This window comes from Channa argus, chromosome 16 (genome assembly GCF_033026475.1).
Source record: "Channa argus isolate prfri chromosome 16, Channa argus male v1.0, whole genome shotgun sequence".
In the NCBI taxonomy this organism is placed as follows: Eukaryota; Metazoa; Chordata; class Actinopteri; order Anabantiformes; family Channidae; genus Channa; species Channa argus.
Window position 1 is genome coordinate 7,585,828 of NC_090212.1, and position 12,471 is coordinate 7,598,298.

General features: G+C 40.1%; 1 protein-coding gene across 3 annotated transcripts in view; it reads left to right on the top strand.

Moving 5' to 3' along the window:
* The window catches only part of col12a1a (collagen, type XII, alpha 1a), a 51,730-nt gene that overhangs the window by 23,095 nt on the left and 16,164 nt on the right, over nt 1–12,471 (top strand). For 2 of the 3 annotated variants that reach the window (XM_067479358.1, XM_067479356.1), the window contains exons 25-47: nt 369–498; nt 660–796; nt 1,506–1,635; nt 1,749–1,888; nt 2,153–2,285; nt 2,484–2,507; nt 3,274–3,413; nt 5,684–5,813; nt 5,967–6,106; nt 6,232–6,361; nt 7,685–7,827; nt 8,859–8,988; nt 9,160–9,302; nt 9,442–9,571; nt 10,074–10,193; nt 10,288–10,434; nt 10,582–10,698; nt 10,828–10,980; nt 11,080–11,154; nt 11,260–11,399; nt 11,516–11,639; nt 11,804–11,947; nt 12,204–12,368. In XM_067479358.1, the coding sequence (XP_067335459.1) occupies nt 369–498; nt 660–796; nt 1,506–1,635; nt 1,749–1,888; nt 2,153–2,285; nt 2,484–2,507; nt 3,274–3,413; nt 5,684–5,813; nt 5,967–6,106; nt 6,232–6,361; nt 7,685–7,827; nt 8,859–8,988; nt 9,160–9,302; nt 9,442–9,571; nt 10,074–10,193; nt 10,288–10,434; nt 10,582–10,698; nt 10,828–10,980; nt 11,080–11,154; nt 11,260–11,399; nt 11,516–11,639; nt 11,804–11,947; nt 12,204–12,368 (2,965 nt within the window). The remainder of the gene's footprint in view (nt 1–368; nt 499–659; nt 797–1,505; nt 1,636–1,748; nt 1,889–2,152; nt 2,286–2,483; nt 2,508–3,273; nt 3,414–5,683; nt 5,814–5,966; nt 6,107–6,231; nt 6,362–7,684; nt 7,828–8,858; nt 8,989–9,159; nt 9,303–9,441; nt 9,572–10,073; nt 10,194–10,287; nt 10,435–10,581; nt 10,699–10,827; nt 10,981–11,079; nt 11,155–11,259; nt 11,400–11,515; nt 11,640–11,803; nt 11,948–12,203; nt 12,369–12,471) is intronic. The other variant, XM_067479357.1, reaches the window with a different exon arrangement.

Below are 12,471 nucleotides of genomic sequence, written 5' to 3' on the forward strand. Positions count from 1 at the left end.
CATTTATATGTACCAAACACATGCATAAATACTGGAAGTCACCAAACATGTACTGTCAGCGATTTTTAAAAAAAATGCAGATGTCATACAGTGAAATAACACTCAGTCAACACAAAGCCACCAGTGTCTGCCTCATCATTCAGCAGACAAGGCAAAAGGGGAAAATACAGAGGAACATTGTTAGCCACAGAGGGGTGGGTGAAGCATGAGCTCACTCTGCCAAGGGAACATCATCATTATTTCATGAGGTGTCAAACCCAGTGGGTCAAAACCGGATTCAGCAGATGTGCCACAAAATAACATTCTTATCCAAATGTCATCTACTTCCTCTCTGATTTGTTTGTTTGTTTGGGCTGGTCTCCTTGCAGATCAGGGTGGGAAGAGATACAACTGATGTCAAGCTGGTGAAGTTACTTCCTAACACGGCCTATACACTTTCCCTCTTTGCCCTGCATGGAGAATCAGCTAGTCAACCACTGACCCAGCAGGGAGTTACATGTATGTACTTACTTAATTCACATTTAATTTTACCAAATCAGTATATATTTGGTGAAACTAACAATGATCGTTGGTTGCTGTGACATAGTGAAAACTATCTTCATTAATGCCGAAAATAATAAGCTCCAGAAACTAACACTGGCCTCCTGTCTCCTGTTCAGTGCCCTTACCACCTGCAGGTGAACTGAGGGTCCGTGATGTCACCCACAGCACCATGTGGCTTAACTGGGATGCTGCTCCTGGTCCTGTTCGCAAGTACCTTATCACATACAAGCCCGAGGATGGAGAAGCTAAAGAAGTAAGTTTAGGTTCAACTACTTTAGGTTTTCGTCCCTCACATGTATAAAATACAAAACAAGTAGCAGTAAGGCAGCTCATAAGTGTTTTTGAGTGCAGTGAAATGATTAGGATACAAATAAAATGTGGTTTAGCAGGAGTTAAAGTGTGGTCAAGGTGGGGGACATTAGATGATTCCTTAAGGTTGCATGGCCCTTTTTGGGAGTTCTGCAGCAGCAAACTCTGTGGTCTGCCTTTTGCTACTTTCTTAACCATAAATCAGGTGGAGGTGATCTTCAAAGCTCCTCTGGAGGAAACACATGTAAAAGTGACTTGTGGGCTGAAGTCGTGATAGTTGGAAATGTTTGGGCAGGAACAGCTCATTGCCCAATAATGGAATCGAGAGCAGCAATACTAGCAGTGTTTTTATATGTATTCCAGGTGTTGGAATGTTGTAGGTTTTTGGTTGTTTATTGTTGTTGGTTGAGTGTTTTTTTCTAATTTTCCTCTGGAAACACAGTTTAAAACATTTTGAGCAAGTTTCCAACCAGTCTTATTAGGGGTTCCGGGCAATGCTGTCCAAGAACAAAATTAAGATTTTAAATCCTTAGCGCAGGGGGAAATGTTTTTATTTGCTTTAAAATATCACTTGCAAATTTATTTTCAGAAGTATATTTGCATTAGTTGTTCTGTGTAGTAATATCAACAAATCATGTTTGATTGCTTTACAGCTAGAGGTGGGAGCAGATGTTACCACTAGACAACTGGACAACCTGATTTCTCAGACAGAATACAGCCTGGGTGTTACTCCAATTTATGATGAGGGAAGTGGACAGCCAATGCTGGGATCGGCCATCACCGGTAATTTTGAAAATTATTATAACAATGACAATGTGGATAATGGCACTTTCGCTGCTTGTCGGCTACTGACCGAGACTGATATCACAACTAAACACCTCCTTGCACTCTTGTAGATGTGGTTCCTGCCCCAAAGAACCTCCGATTCTCAGAAGTTACTCAGACCAGCTTTAGAGCCCATTGGGACCATGGAGCCCCTGATGTTGCTCTGTACCGCATTGGCTGGAGTAAGAAGGGAGAATCCGACTTCACATATGTAAGACAAAAACAGCTGTGTGAGATGTTTACATTTCTCATAAATCATGCAAGTATTTCATGATGAGTCCCACAGAAAGCTCTTTGGTGATGCTTTGGAAAAGATTTTTCTGGGGGATGTCAGAACATCTAAAAAACAGACTTTTGCACAAATGCAGTTATTATTACTTTTATATAGATCTTGTGTTCCTTGTCTTTGGTTTGCATTGGCTCCAGTTTTAGTCAATCACCTTCCCACATGCTGTGTTTGTGTTTTCCTCATCAGGCCATTCTAAACAGCGATGATACAACCCACTTACTGGAGAACTTAGAGCCAGACACACCCTATGATGTGTCTGTCACTGCAATCTACCCAGATGAGTCAGAGAGCGAGGACCTGTTGGGCACCGAGAGGACATGTAAGGCAACTTGCTGATGACAGTACCATAACATCTAATACTGTCAATACTGTTTGACTTGCTTGACAGAATCTCTGTGTTCGATCTTGACCAAAGGCAAAACGAATGATTAACCTTTTTGATTTGATTTTACCATTTGGAAGCAAAATGTTGTTTGAAGGGTTCGCCCATTATACCTTTCTGTTTCTGCTTCTATAGTGTCAAAGCAAGGTGGTAGCGGAAGTAAGTACTGTGTATTGTGGTAAAGCAGGGGGATTGTTTTTTTCTCTGATGACAGCATGTTTCATTATTTCTTCATTGGACAATGATCGTTCCATCATCAAGCAAGGCCTTAACCCCATTCATTGCTACAATGGTGCTGCAGCTGACACAGCTGGTTTTATTACATGTTTGTCTGTCCTTCTCTGTGTCTGTCTCAATGTCCATGCCATTCATCTGAAGGCTGTTTATGATCATCCTACTCAGTCAAATGAAATGGCTGAAGATGGATTTCAACTATGCATGCTCATGAAAACAGGCATTGAATTCATGTTTATGAGGCCCATTCCATCATTTTTCATCTATTCATCCATCCATCTATTCATTGCATTCATCCATGCATTTATCAGTCCATCCATCATCATCTTTCCATCAATTCATTGCTGTTTTAGAGAGAATCCATTCAGAAAAGACTAAATCCAAAGCGAGGGTTGTCTTTTCTTCTTTAAAGCTACAGTCCTTGATATAAATCAGTGTCACATTTTGTTTTCTCTACAATATAGTTAAGAAAGAGCATTACCTAAAAGTAAATTAACAGCTATAGCAATGACAAGAGTGAAAAGACTGAAAATTGACAGCTTGTTGTAAGCTGTGCAAAGTATCAAGGACAGTGTCTTTAAAAGACATTTTTAAGGATATTGATGGGAAAAGTGCCCTAACTAAATATAACGCATGGACATATATGAGTGGTTGTAGTTATTAACTGTTTTTGTCTGCATGCGTTTTCCAGTACCTAACGCACCACCCACTGACTTGGTTGTGTACAACGAAACCACCATCAGTCTGAATGCCAGGTGGAATCCAGCTCCAGGTCGTGTTCAGAACTATAGGATCACTTATGTCCCCACATCTGGAGGCAGGATTCAGACAGTAAGTAACACAACAGAACTACACACAGTCCACAATGTGTCTAATTCACTTTGTGTAGCTCTCAGCTCTTTAACCACAAAAATCAATGAGAGAAGGTAAAACAATAGAAGAACTGCTCTGCTAGTTGAAATAATCTCATTGGCTTAAAGAGTTGTTAGACTGCAAATTAATTGACAATCTTGAATAACGAGGTAATTGGCATGTCATATTTTTACCTAAACATTGTAATGGGGGTACTATTTCTTTAATTATGTCAGAAAAGGGTTATTTTTTTATTTTTATTCTAAACTGTATCTGCAGCGGTGAAGATGGATTACATGGCAACTCCCCAGAGGTAAAGCAACCATGAGCTTACAGCCCTGGTTGGAGTAAAAGTCATTAACCTCAGCCCCTCCATATCAGTAGATGGACTGTTTGTTGTTGTTGTTGTTATTGTTTTAAAGTTATTTAAGGATATAAAAAGAGTGTTTCTTGGTATAATTAGCTGTTTTGATAGACAGGCAATATGAGAGGTGCAACAAGAGCAAACATATCAAACCAATATTTTTCCCTTTTCTGCCTTTTAACCTGAGCTGATGTTGGTATAAGATATAACATGAATGACCTTTATATCCTTTACAGAAACTACTGGCTTTTGTTGTTTAGGTTGCACATAATTACCCATGTGATTAAACCTTCTATAGTTATTGCTTTAGGTATTACCAATATCATCCAACATTTGTTAGCCTAGTGAAGACAGCTAAAAGGTCAAGACAATTTTCTTTCTGCATAATTACTCTGTCAGACCTTTTGTATAGAATTCCTCTTAAGCTCAGCTGGCGTTACGTAGATCCTTTGTTGACCATTAGTTTCCTTTTTAACACAAAATGTTTTCCTCTTTAGTACTTGATGAAATGTAGCTGTGCTGATTGCCTGAGTGATATCACACTGAAAGGCTAATGGAAAACTGGAAGCTGATGAACTCAAATCAGCCAAGTTGTCTTGGTTCACTGTCAGGAAGCATCACTAGCCCAGGGAGGTTTGCATTATTTTGTCTGGGACCGCCTGTCTGTTTTCGGAAAGGTCTGACACACATTTTGCATTTCTGTACAAGCAAACTAGATCCAGGCCAAATGATAAAACCTGTGTAGCTCTGCTATGTTTTCTTTTTATTGCTCATAAAAGTTTCCGGCATTTGTTGACAAAGCTTTACAGTATAGTGATCAAACAAAGCCACAGAGAATTAAAGAGGATGTATGTGAACAGGCACGTACATAATCATATACAAATCCTTCCGCAAACACCCCTTTAAATCTCTAAAGGCCCTTTCAGACATGTAGTGGAATTCTGTCATTGTCCTGACTTTTTAGGAGGGGTACATGTGTAAATGAAATAGGCTGAGTGAAATGCTGCCGACATTATCCGGACTTTATCCTTCATATCCTTTCCTTTCCAGTCGAGTGACTAAACCTGACTAATCCGATGTGCTGTAGACAAAACACTGTTTCCCAAATGTTTAATTTCATCTCATGAGTTGCCTCCTGGGAGTGCTGATCGGGCATGGAAATTGAGCAGATTTTCACTTGTGAGGATGCTTCTCACTCAGGAGACCTCCCGCTGTGTGTTACACGTATGAAAGCCCAACCTGGACAATGTCCGAGGCTGAATTCTTCTAGCATGGCCCAGAATTCATATGTGAAACAGGCTTAAGAAAGATGTCCCTACTCCCTGCAGCTTAAACCAAAAACAATGAAGAAAATTCATCACCAGTTGTGACCATTAGGACAACACATCCGACTGTTTCAGCCATCAGTGTACAGATTTATGTTGCCCAGAGAGCTGTGTACTAACTATAGCCAAAAACATTCCTCCTTTGAAATGTTGACAGTCTGGTAGGTAGAATTCTTTCCATTAGCTTAGTGACATCAACTTAGGGACCCATAGAGAATTGTTAAACTCTTTAAACAGATCACATGTCTTTTTACTGAGAAGAGTAGCAGACTATACTTGCAAATGATTGTGTTTAAATTATAGAAAAATGTATTTTGTAGACAATTGATCGAGAAAATACATTAGTTTTTTTTTGAATGAATAACTATGTTACATTTAAACCAAACTGTTGTTAGAGTAGCAGATCATATCACATCATATATATTTGCTCATATTTACATTCAGCATGATCAACTGTTCACTTAACATTTATAGCATCAGTGACTGGTTTAAGATTTATAATAAGAGATTTTTAAATAAGATGAAGCCAGGGAAGTTAATATGTATTATCGTCTATCTAGACCCAGGTCGGAGGGAAGAAGACAAATGTCCTGCTACCTAAACTCACCCCTGATACTGAATACTCTATCTCTGTGGTGGCAGTCTATCCTAAAGGAGTCAGCAGAGAGCTTAATGGCGTTGGAAAGACCAGTAAGTTCCCTAAATGACATGATCATGGTGTAAATATCTACAACTCTGGTAATTTTAGTGTTATACTAAGTATTAGTAAGGTATAACTGTAATAATGTTGCTTTTATAGTATATGTGCAATATTAGGATTATCATTCCTTTATCTTACTCTAGAGCCTTTGGGTGGTGTTAGAAACTTGCGGGTCACTGACCCCACAACCAGCACCCTGAATGTCCAGTGGGAGCCTGCTGAGGGAAATGTGCGTCAGTACAGGATCTTCTATATCCCTGCAGCTGGAGGAGTTGAAGAAATGGTAAACTGAAAAATAGCTCCATACCATGACTACTTGTACAAACAGCATGCTTAAATGTTCCCTCATACATCTACTTATCATAGCACATTTTAATGTACTGTATCCTTTGCTGTATTTGAATGTAGGTGCAGGTTTCAGGCAGCACCTTTAACACTGTGCTGAAGAACCTGCAGTCTGACACTATCTACACTGTAAGTGTGGTTCCTGTTTTGTCTGCTGGAGAAGGTCAGCGCATGTCTGAGAACGGCAAAACACGTAAGCACTGCTTGCATATGATGATACTGTATGATATAATTAATGCACAGATCTTTAGAGGCAATCAGCTCTCAGCATTCCTCAAAGCCCATGTAAAGTAGAAAGGGGACATCTGAGAATTACACATTGTGTGAAGTGTGTCCAGAATGAACTTACTGGCCTTAGTTGTTGGTTTTGTGTGGTCATATCTGATTTATTTTTATATCATCCAGGCCTTTTAAATTCTGTAAACCAAGCCATGCTGATTAATGGTTTTTCATGAGGTGAATGAATGTTTACCTCATATGAAATAATAAGATAAAACATAACAAGACTTGACACTATTAAGCTCAGTCAGCTTAATCTAAACTTAATTTTCCAGTGTCTCCCACAGTTTCAAACCACATACCTCTGCTGGGAGTCAGGCATGTGGGGTGACTCCATAGGAAGGAATTCCTTCTTGAGTTGGCAGAATAATAATGGTGTCTCCTCTCTCTTTACCGTAATATTGTCCATTCATAGGTTGGAATGAAGTGTAGCGGTCAGGGTAATGATGGGTCTAGGGAATGGGGGAGGGGATATATTGAGTAACTGTCTTTCCTTTGGAAATGAATATTAGAAATGAATAGAGAGCATTATATGTTTAATGGTTTTCAGCTCTCATGGTGAAGGTTAGGCTCCTTGCCTTAATACTATTTTCCTAGTTTAGCAATGATCCTTCATGTTTAGTGACTTTTTCATAGACATGTAATGTAACCTTTATACTGTATGTACAGTATATCAGATCAAACTGCCACAAAGCCCTTTACTTCTAACCTTGTTGCCTTTGTACTAGATTGCAATGTCCATTCAATTTCAATAGCTTTATTTATTCTTCCTCTTTTTTTCACTTTAAGAAAGGTCTGGTTTTCACTGTTTAAGCTAACTTTTCTTGGCGTAGCTTAGAATCAGTTGGTCTGTGAAATGGAAGCTCACTCCCAGTGTTTTCATTCTTGCATTTATGGGCTTATAGTGGCAAGCAACAAAAAGCCTCCAAACATCTGCTTTGGGTTTTTAGAAGGCAAACTTCACTGAGCTGTGCCTATGCCTTGTATATTATTTTCATTAACCTTTAGGGCAATGTCAGGAAGTGTCCTGCTGATAGCAGTATTGTTAAGTAATGTCTTAAACCTGTCTTTGCTAGTTGCTGGAGGAGTATCGTTCCCCTTTATTGAAATGTTTTCATGTATACATTGTACTGGCAAAAAAGAAAAAAACAATCTAGGCCACATTTTAGGCCTAACCTCCCTCTTTATTATCTCTTTCTCTACCTCTAATCACCCCCAAACACTTCTGACTCGGTAGTGGAACGTAGCCCTGTCAGGAACATTCAGGTTTTCAACCCCACACCCAACAGTCTGAATGTTCGCTGGGAGGCTGCCACAGGCCCAGTCCAGCAGTACCGGGTGGTCTACGCTCCTCTGACTGGTGCCAGGCCATCTGAGTCGGTGAGTTTCAAGTTCATTAAAACAAAACTTTAATTGCAACTTCCTTTCTTTATATAGACATTCTATGGCATCTGGCACCAGTGTGCCCACATCTTCATATGTAAAGGATTTCTTGGTTGCTTAAAAAATCCACAAACAGCCTTTGAAATGTTACTTAACATTGCGCCATTAGCTTTTTTCAGCATCTGTCAGCAAAACTGCACCGTTAAGAACTTTCTGCCATGATGTTTGAAGGTTCAAGCATGTTATAGTTTATTGATAGAGATCTGCCTTTATCCATATTTCTTAGCACATTTATGGCCAGCTCAAGCCTTTTCCGTGGCTGGAGCCAATGATATGCGTCAGCGGCAATGTGGCAAATTTAACACCAGCTGGAATTGTGCAGCACCAGATTTACCAGCCTATGATATTGTGCTTTTAGTGAGACTCTGACGTACCTCAAGTTTTTTTACAGGGGAAATGGAGCAGACTGCAAGAGATGCAATCAAAAGAATACACAACACAACATTGTTATATTTATAATATGAACGCATGGTGAACAGATCAACTCTAAAACAAAGTCCCTCTTTCCCTTCCCCCTCCTTACACTCTCACTAAGGTTATTACTAGGCCAGAGCTCACAAAGAGCTGACCTAACTCTGTCCAACGAACAACCACATAAACAGAAAGGGAGTGAGGCAGAGGTGGCCCCTGTGTAATCAAATGCCTTTGCTGTCAGACTGTGTTAAACAGTGGTGCCTGCTGTCAAACCCCCTACTACCACCACTATACACCCCAAAACATCAAAGTAATATTTAGCTCTTCCTTTCACTCAGTGCTGTTGATAATAAAAGAAAGGCATCAGAGTGTGTGTCTACATCATCAGCTATTTGTTTATGTTTTCAGTGGGGGATTGCTGTTATGTCCATGCATGCCTATACTCTTTCTTAAGGATTTTTAGAGAATGATCTGAGAGTAAGTTTACAGTAAACAAGCAGCACACTAGCTCTCCAAAATTGTTGATCCCTGACATACTGTTTGCCTCTGTGCAGATTGTGGTACCAGGGACCACCACCACAGCCCTGTTGCAACAGCTGCTCCCAGATACTGCATACAGTGTCGGGGTGGTTGCCCTGTACAGTGATGGTGAAGGACCCGCTATCAGTGACAATGGAAAGACATGTAAGAACCTGGGGGGCGGGTGTTTAAACACTATTCTTGAGGGTAAAAAAAAAAACACTCCAAAGACCCTCTTTAAATACAGATTTAATATCACCAAACAATATTTAGCCATCCCCTTGATATTAAATTCAGCACAAACAAACTGTTCTTTCTTATTGTTCATATGCTCAGTGCCCCGCAGTGGCCCAAGGAACATGCGCGTATATGACCCCACAACTACTACTCTCTCTGTGAGCTGGGAACATGCAGAAGGTCCTGTCATACAGTACCGCATCACCTATGCTCCAACCACAGGAGATCCCATTGAGGAATATGTAAGAATATGCATAATTCTACATAATATAGTTTACAACTCTGTTTGCTCCTTTTAGGACTACAAAAATCCACTTTTTGACAATAGTCTTCAACAGTGTTCAATTTTTTGAATTATGTGATATGACCTTTCTCTTGCAGACTACAGTTCCAGGAAACAGAAACAATGTAGTCCTGCAGAGCCTTGATCCAGACACTCCGTATAATATCAAAGTGACAGCTATATATGCAGATGGACCAGGAGGAGAGCTGGAAGGAGATGGTCGCACAGGTATACGCTATTTGCAAACAACCCATCAGAGTGTTGCATTCACAGCAGAAAATCCGAATAAACTGATCCATTGATTGGGATCCTAATTCAGTTTAGTAAAAAGTGGAATAAATGAAATTTCCAAATATGTGAAAGCCAAAAGAACAAACAGCCTTTGCCAGACAATTAAGAAATGGCTGTACTCCAGTAAGGGAGAGCTAATGCTTGGAGGGTTTGCCAATGTCTTGCCCAATTTTGCCTTTCAAACAAAATCCTTTTACATATCGTAATGCCAGTCCACTCCTTGACGCAGCTTTTTTCAAACCAGTATTACTCTGATGTGGTGGAATTGATCACATTGAGATGTTTCACTCATAACTCAAAAGCCATAATAGCAGTAATACAATAACTAATTTGCTGACAGTTCCATCACAATGAATAAACTAAAATTCCAAGCATCTGCATCTCATTACTCTCAACTGAAACCTGTGTTAACTGTGTTGTTCTGTCTCAATTCCTACAGTGGGTATGCTTGGCCCCAGGAATCTCCGTGTTTCTGATGAGTGGTACACCCGTTTCAGGGTGTCCTGGGACCCTGCCCCCTCTAGGGTTAATGGATACAAGCTCATCTACCAGCCTGAGGGTATGGACATGTTTAAATATATATAAACAATACTTCTTTCACCTTTTTTCTTTGTAAATTGCTGCTACAAAGATTTATTTCTACCCCCTTTTAGGTTCTGATGAGTCTTTGGAGACCTTTGTTGGAGATGTGACCTCTTACCAACTTCATAACTTGAAACCTGGGACCATCTATGACGTAAAGGTGCTAGCACAGTATGACTCTGGCCTCAGCGCACCCCTGATTGGACAAGGCACCACATGTAAGTTGATAATTGATGTTATCTATTGTTGACGGGCCCGAATGCTTAAAATCTAACTAAATGATTCCTATGTTGAGTTTTAGAAATGTTTGTGTTGACAAGGGAAATACTGTGTGTACTAATAGTATACTGTATGCTCATTTTTAGTGGATCTGAATGTGGCAGACCTCACCACCTATAATGTTGGCTATGACACTTTCTGCATCCGATGGGCCCCTCACAGAGCTGCCACCTCCTATAGACTCAAAGTCAATCCTTTTGACAGTAAGCCTTTCAATCAAGTACAACATAAAGAAGACTTGGTGAAATGGACTGAATTGGAAATGTTAAGTTACTGCCAAGTTAATATGTCTCATCTGGATTTTCTTCTCTTTTTACTTTGTTCTCCTTTAGCCTCCAGGGGTGGTGCTCAAGAGATCACGGTCAGAGGCTCGGAGAGCAATTACTGCTTTGACAACTTAACTCCTGACACACTTTACAGCGCCACTGTATTCACCCAAACCCCGAACCTGGAGGGACCTGGCGTCACTGTCAAAGAGAAGACATGTAAGTCGCAAATGCTCCTGGAACTATAAAATCTTCTTACAACCACAAAATCTTACGACACTTTATATCTTCTGCATGTTTCTCTGTTTTGCCTTGTAGTGGTCAAACCCACTGAGGTGCCAACTGAGCCTCCCACTCCTCCAGCTCCAGTAACAGTTCCCCCTGCACTAGATGGTGAGAAGAGCTTTGACATTTGCATAAGTGTACAACAGAGAATAAAACTTCTTTGGTTTAGCTGACATAATTCATTACACTGATGTCACTGTATCTGCACCACAGTGTGTAAAGGTGCCAAGGCAGATCTGGTCTTCCTAATTGATGGCTCCTGGAGTATTGGAGATGATAGCTTCCACAAGGTCCTACAGTTTGTAACAAGTATGACTGCAGCCTTTGAAGTCATCAGCCCCAGTGGAATGCAGGTCTGCACAAACCTTTTGAGTGATGGTTGTAAAGTTTTGCTTCATCATTTGTCATTTATGTTTTATTATTAGTGGCCATCATATTCATATTTTTGTTCATTTGTTTTTTTAAACAGGTCTCATTTGTGCAGTACAGTGATGACGCCAAGACAGAATTCAAACTTAACACCTACCATGACAAGGGCATAGTGTTGTCAGCTTTGAAAAATGTCCGCTACAGAGGAGGGAACACAAAGACAGGTGCAAAAAAATTGTTTGCTTGTACTTATGCAGTGTGCTTTAAAATGAACCGTTCTATGTTGATTGGCTTAAAAAACCAGAATCCATCTGAGAAAAATAATTTTTTGACATATTGCAATAGTCCTCTGTTCTCTGACTGATTCAGTTTCTTCCTTCTCCTTCAGGTGTTGCTCTGAAGCATGTCTATGAGAAGGTGTTCACCTCAGATGGTGGCATGAGGAGGAACATCCCGAAGGTGCTGGTGGTGGTCACAGATGGACGCTCCCAGGATGATGTCAAGAAGAGTGCTGAAAAACTGCAGCATTCTGGTCTGTGTTGAATCATTAAGCATTTTCATGTGTGTTTTGGTTGGGGATGTGTTTACAGTACATACAACAATAAAATTGTGGAACTGTTTGGAATTATATAAATTCTTTCATAAGAGCCACAATTTGTGGTTAACTTAATAAACTCTAATAATCCCTACAGTAATGAAACTGCCAGTGAGCATTGGAAGCTTAACAATGGCCTTTGTCTTTTGTGTGTGTGTGTCTGTGTTTCTGTGTGCATGTTTTGTGTCCACAGGCTACAGTGTTTTAGCAGTTGGTGTGGCTGATGTGGACATGACAGAATTGAGAAATATCGCCAGTAAGCCCAGTGAGAGACATGTGTATGTGGTGGACAGCTATGATGCATTTTCCAAGATCCAGGACAACCTGATCACTGTCATCTGTGAAACAGTCACTTCTAGTAAGGCAGAGTTTGATTTCTTTTTTAAAAGACAATTATAGTTTAGGATAACCACATTCAAAAAGGAAAACCCTATTTTCACTTTAATTAGTAAGTACAGAGT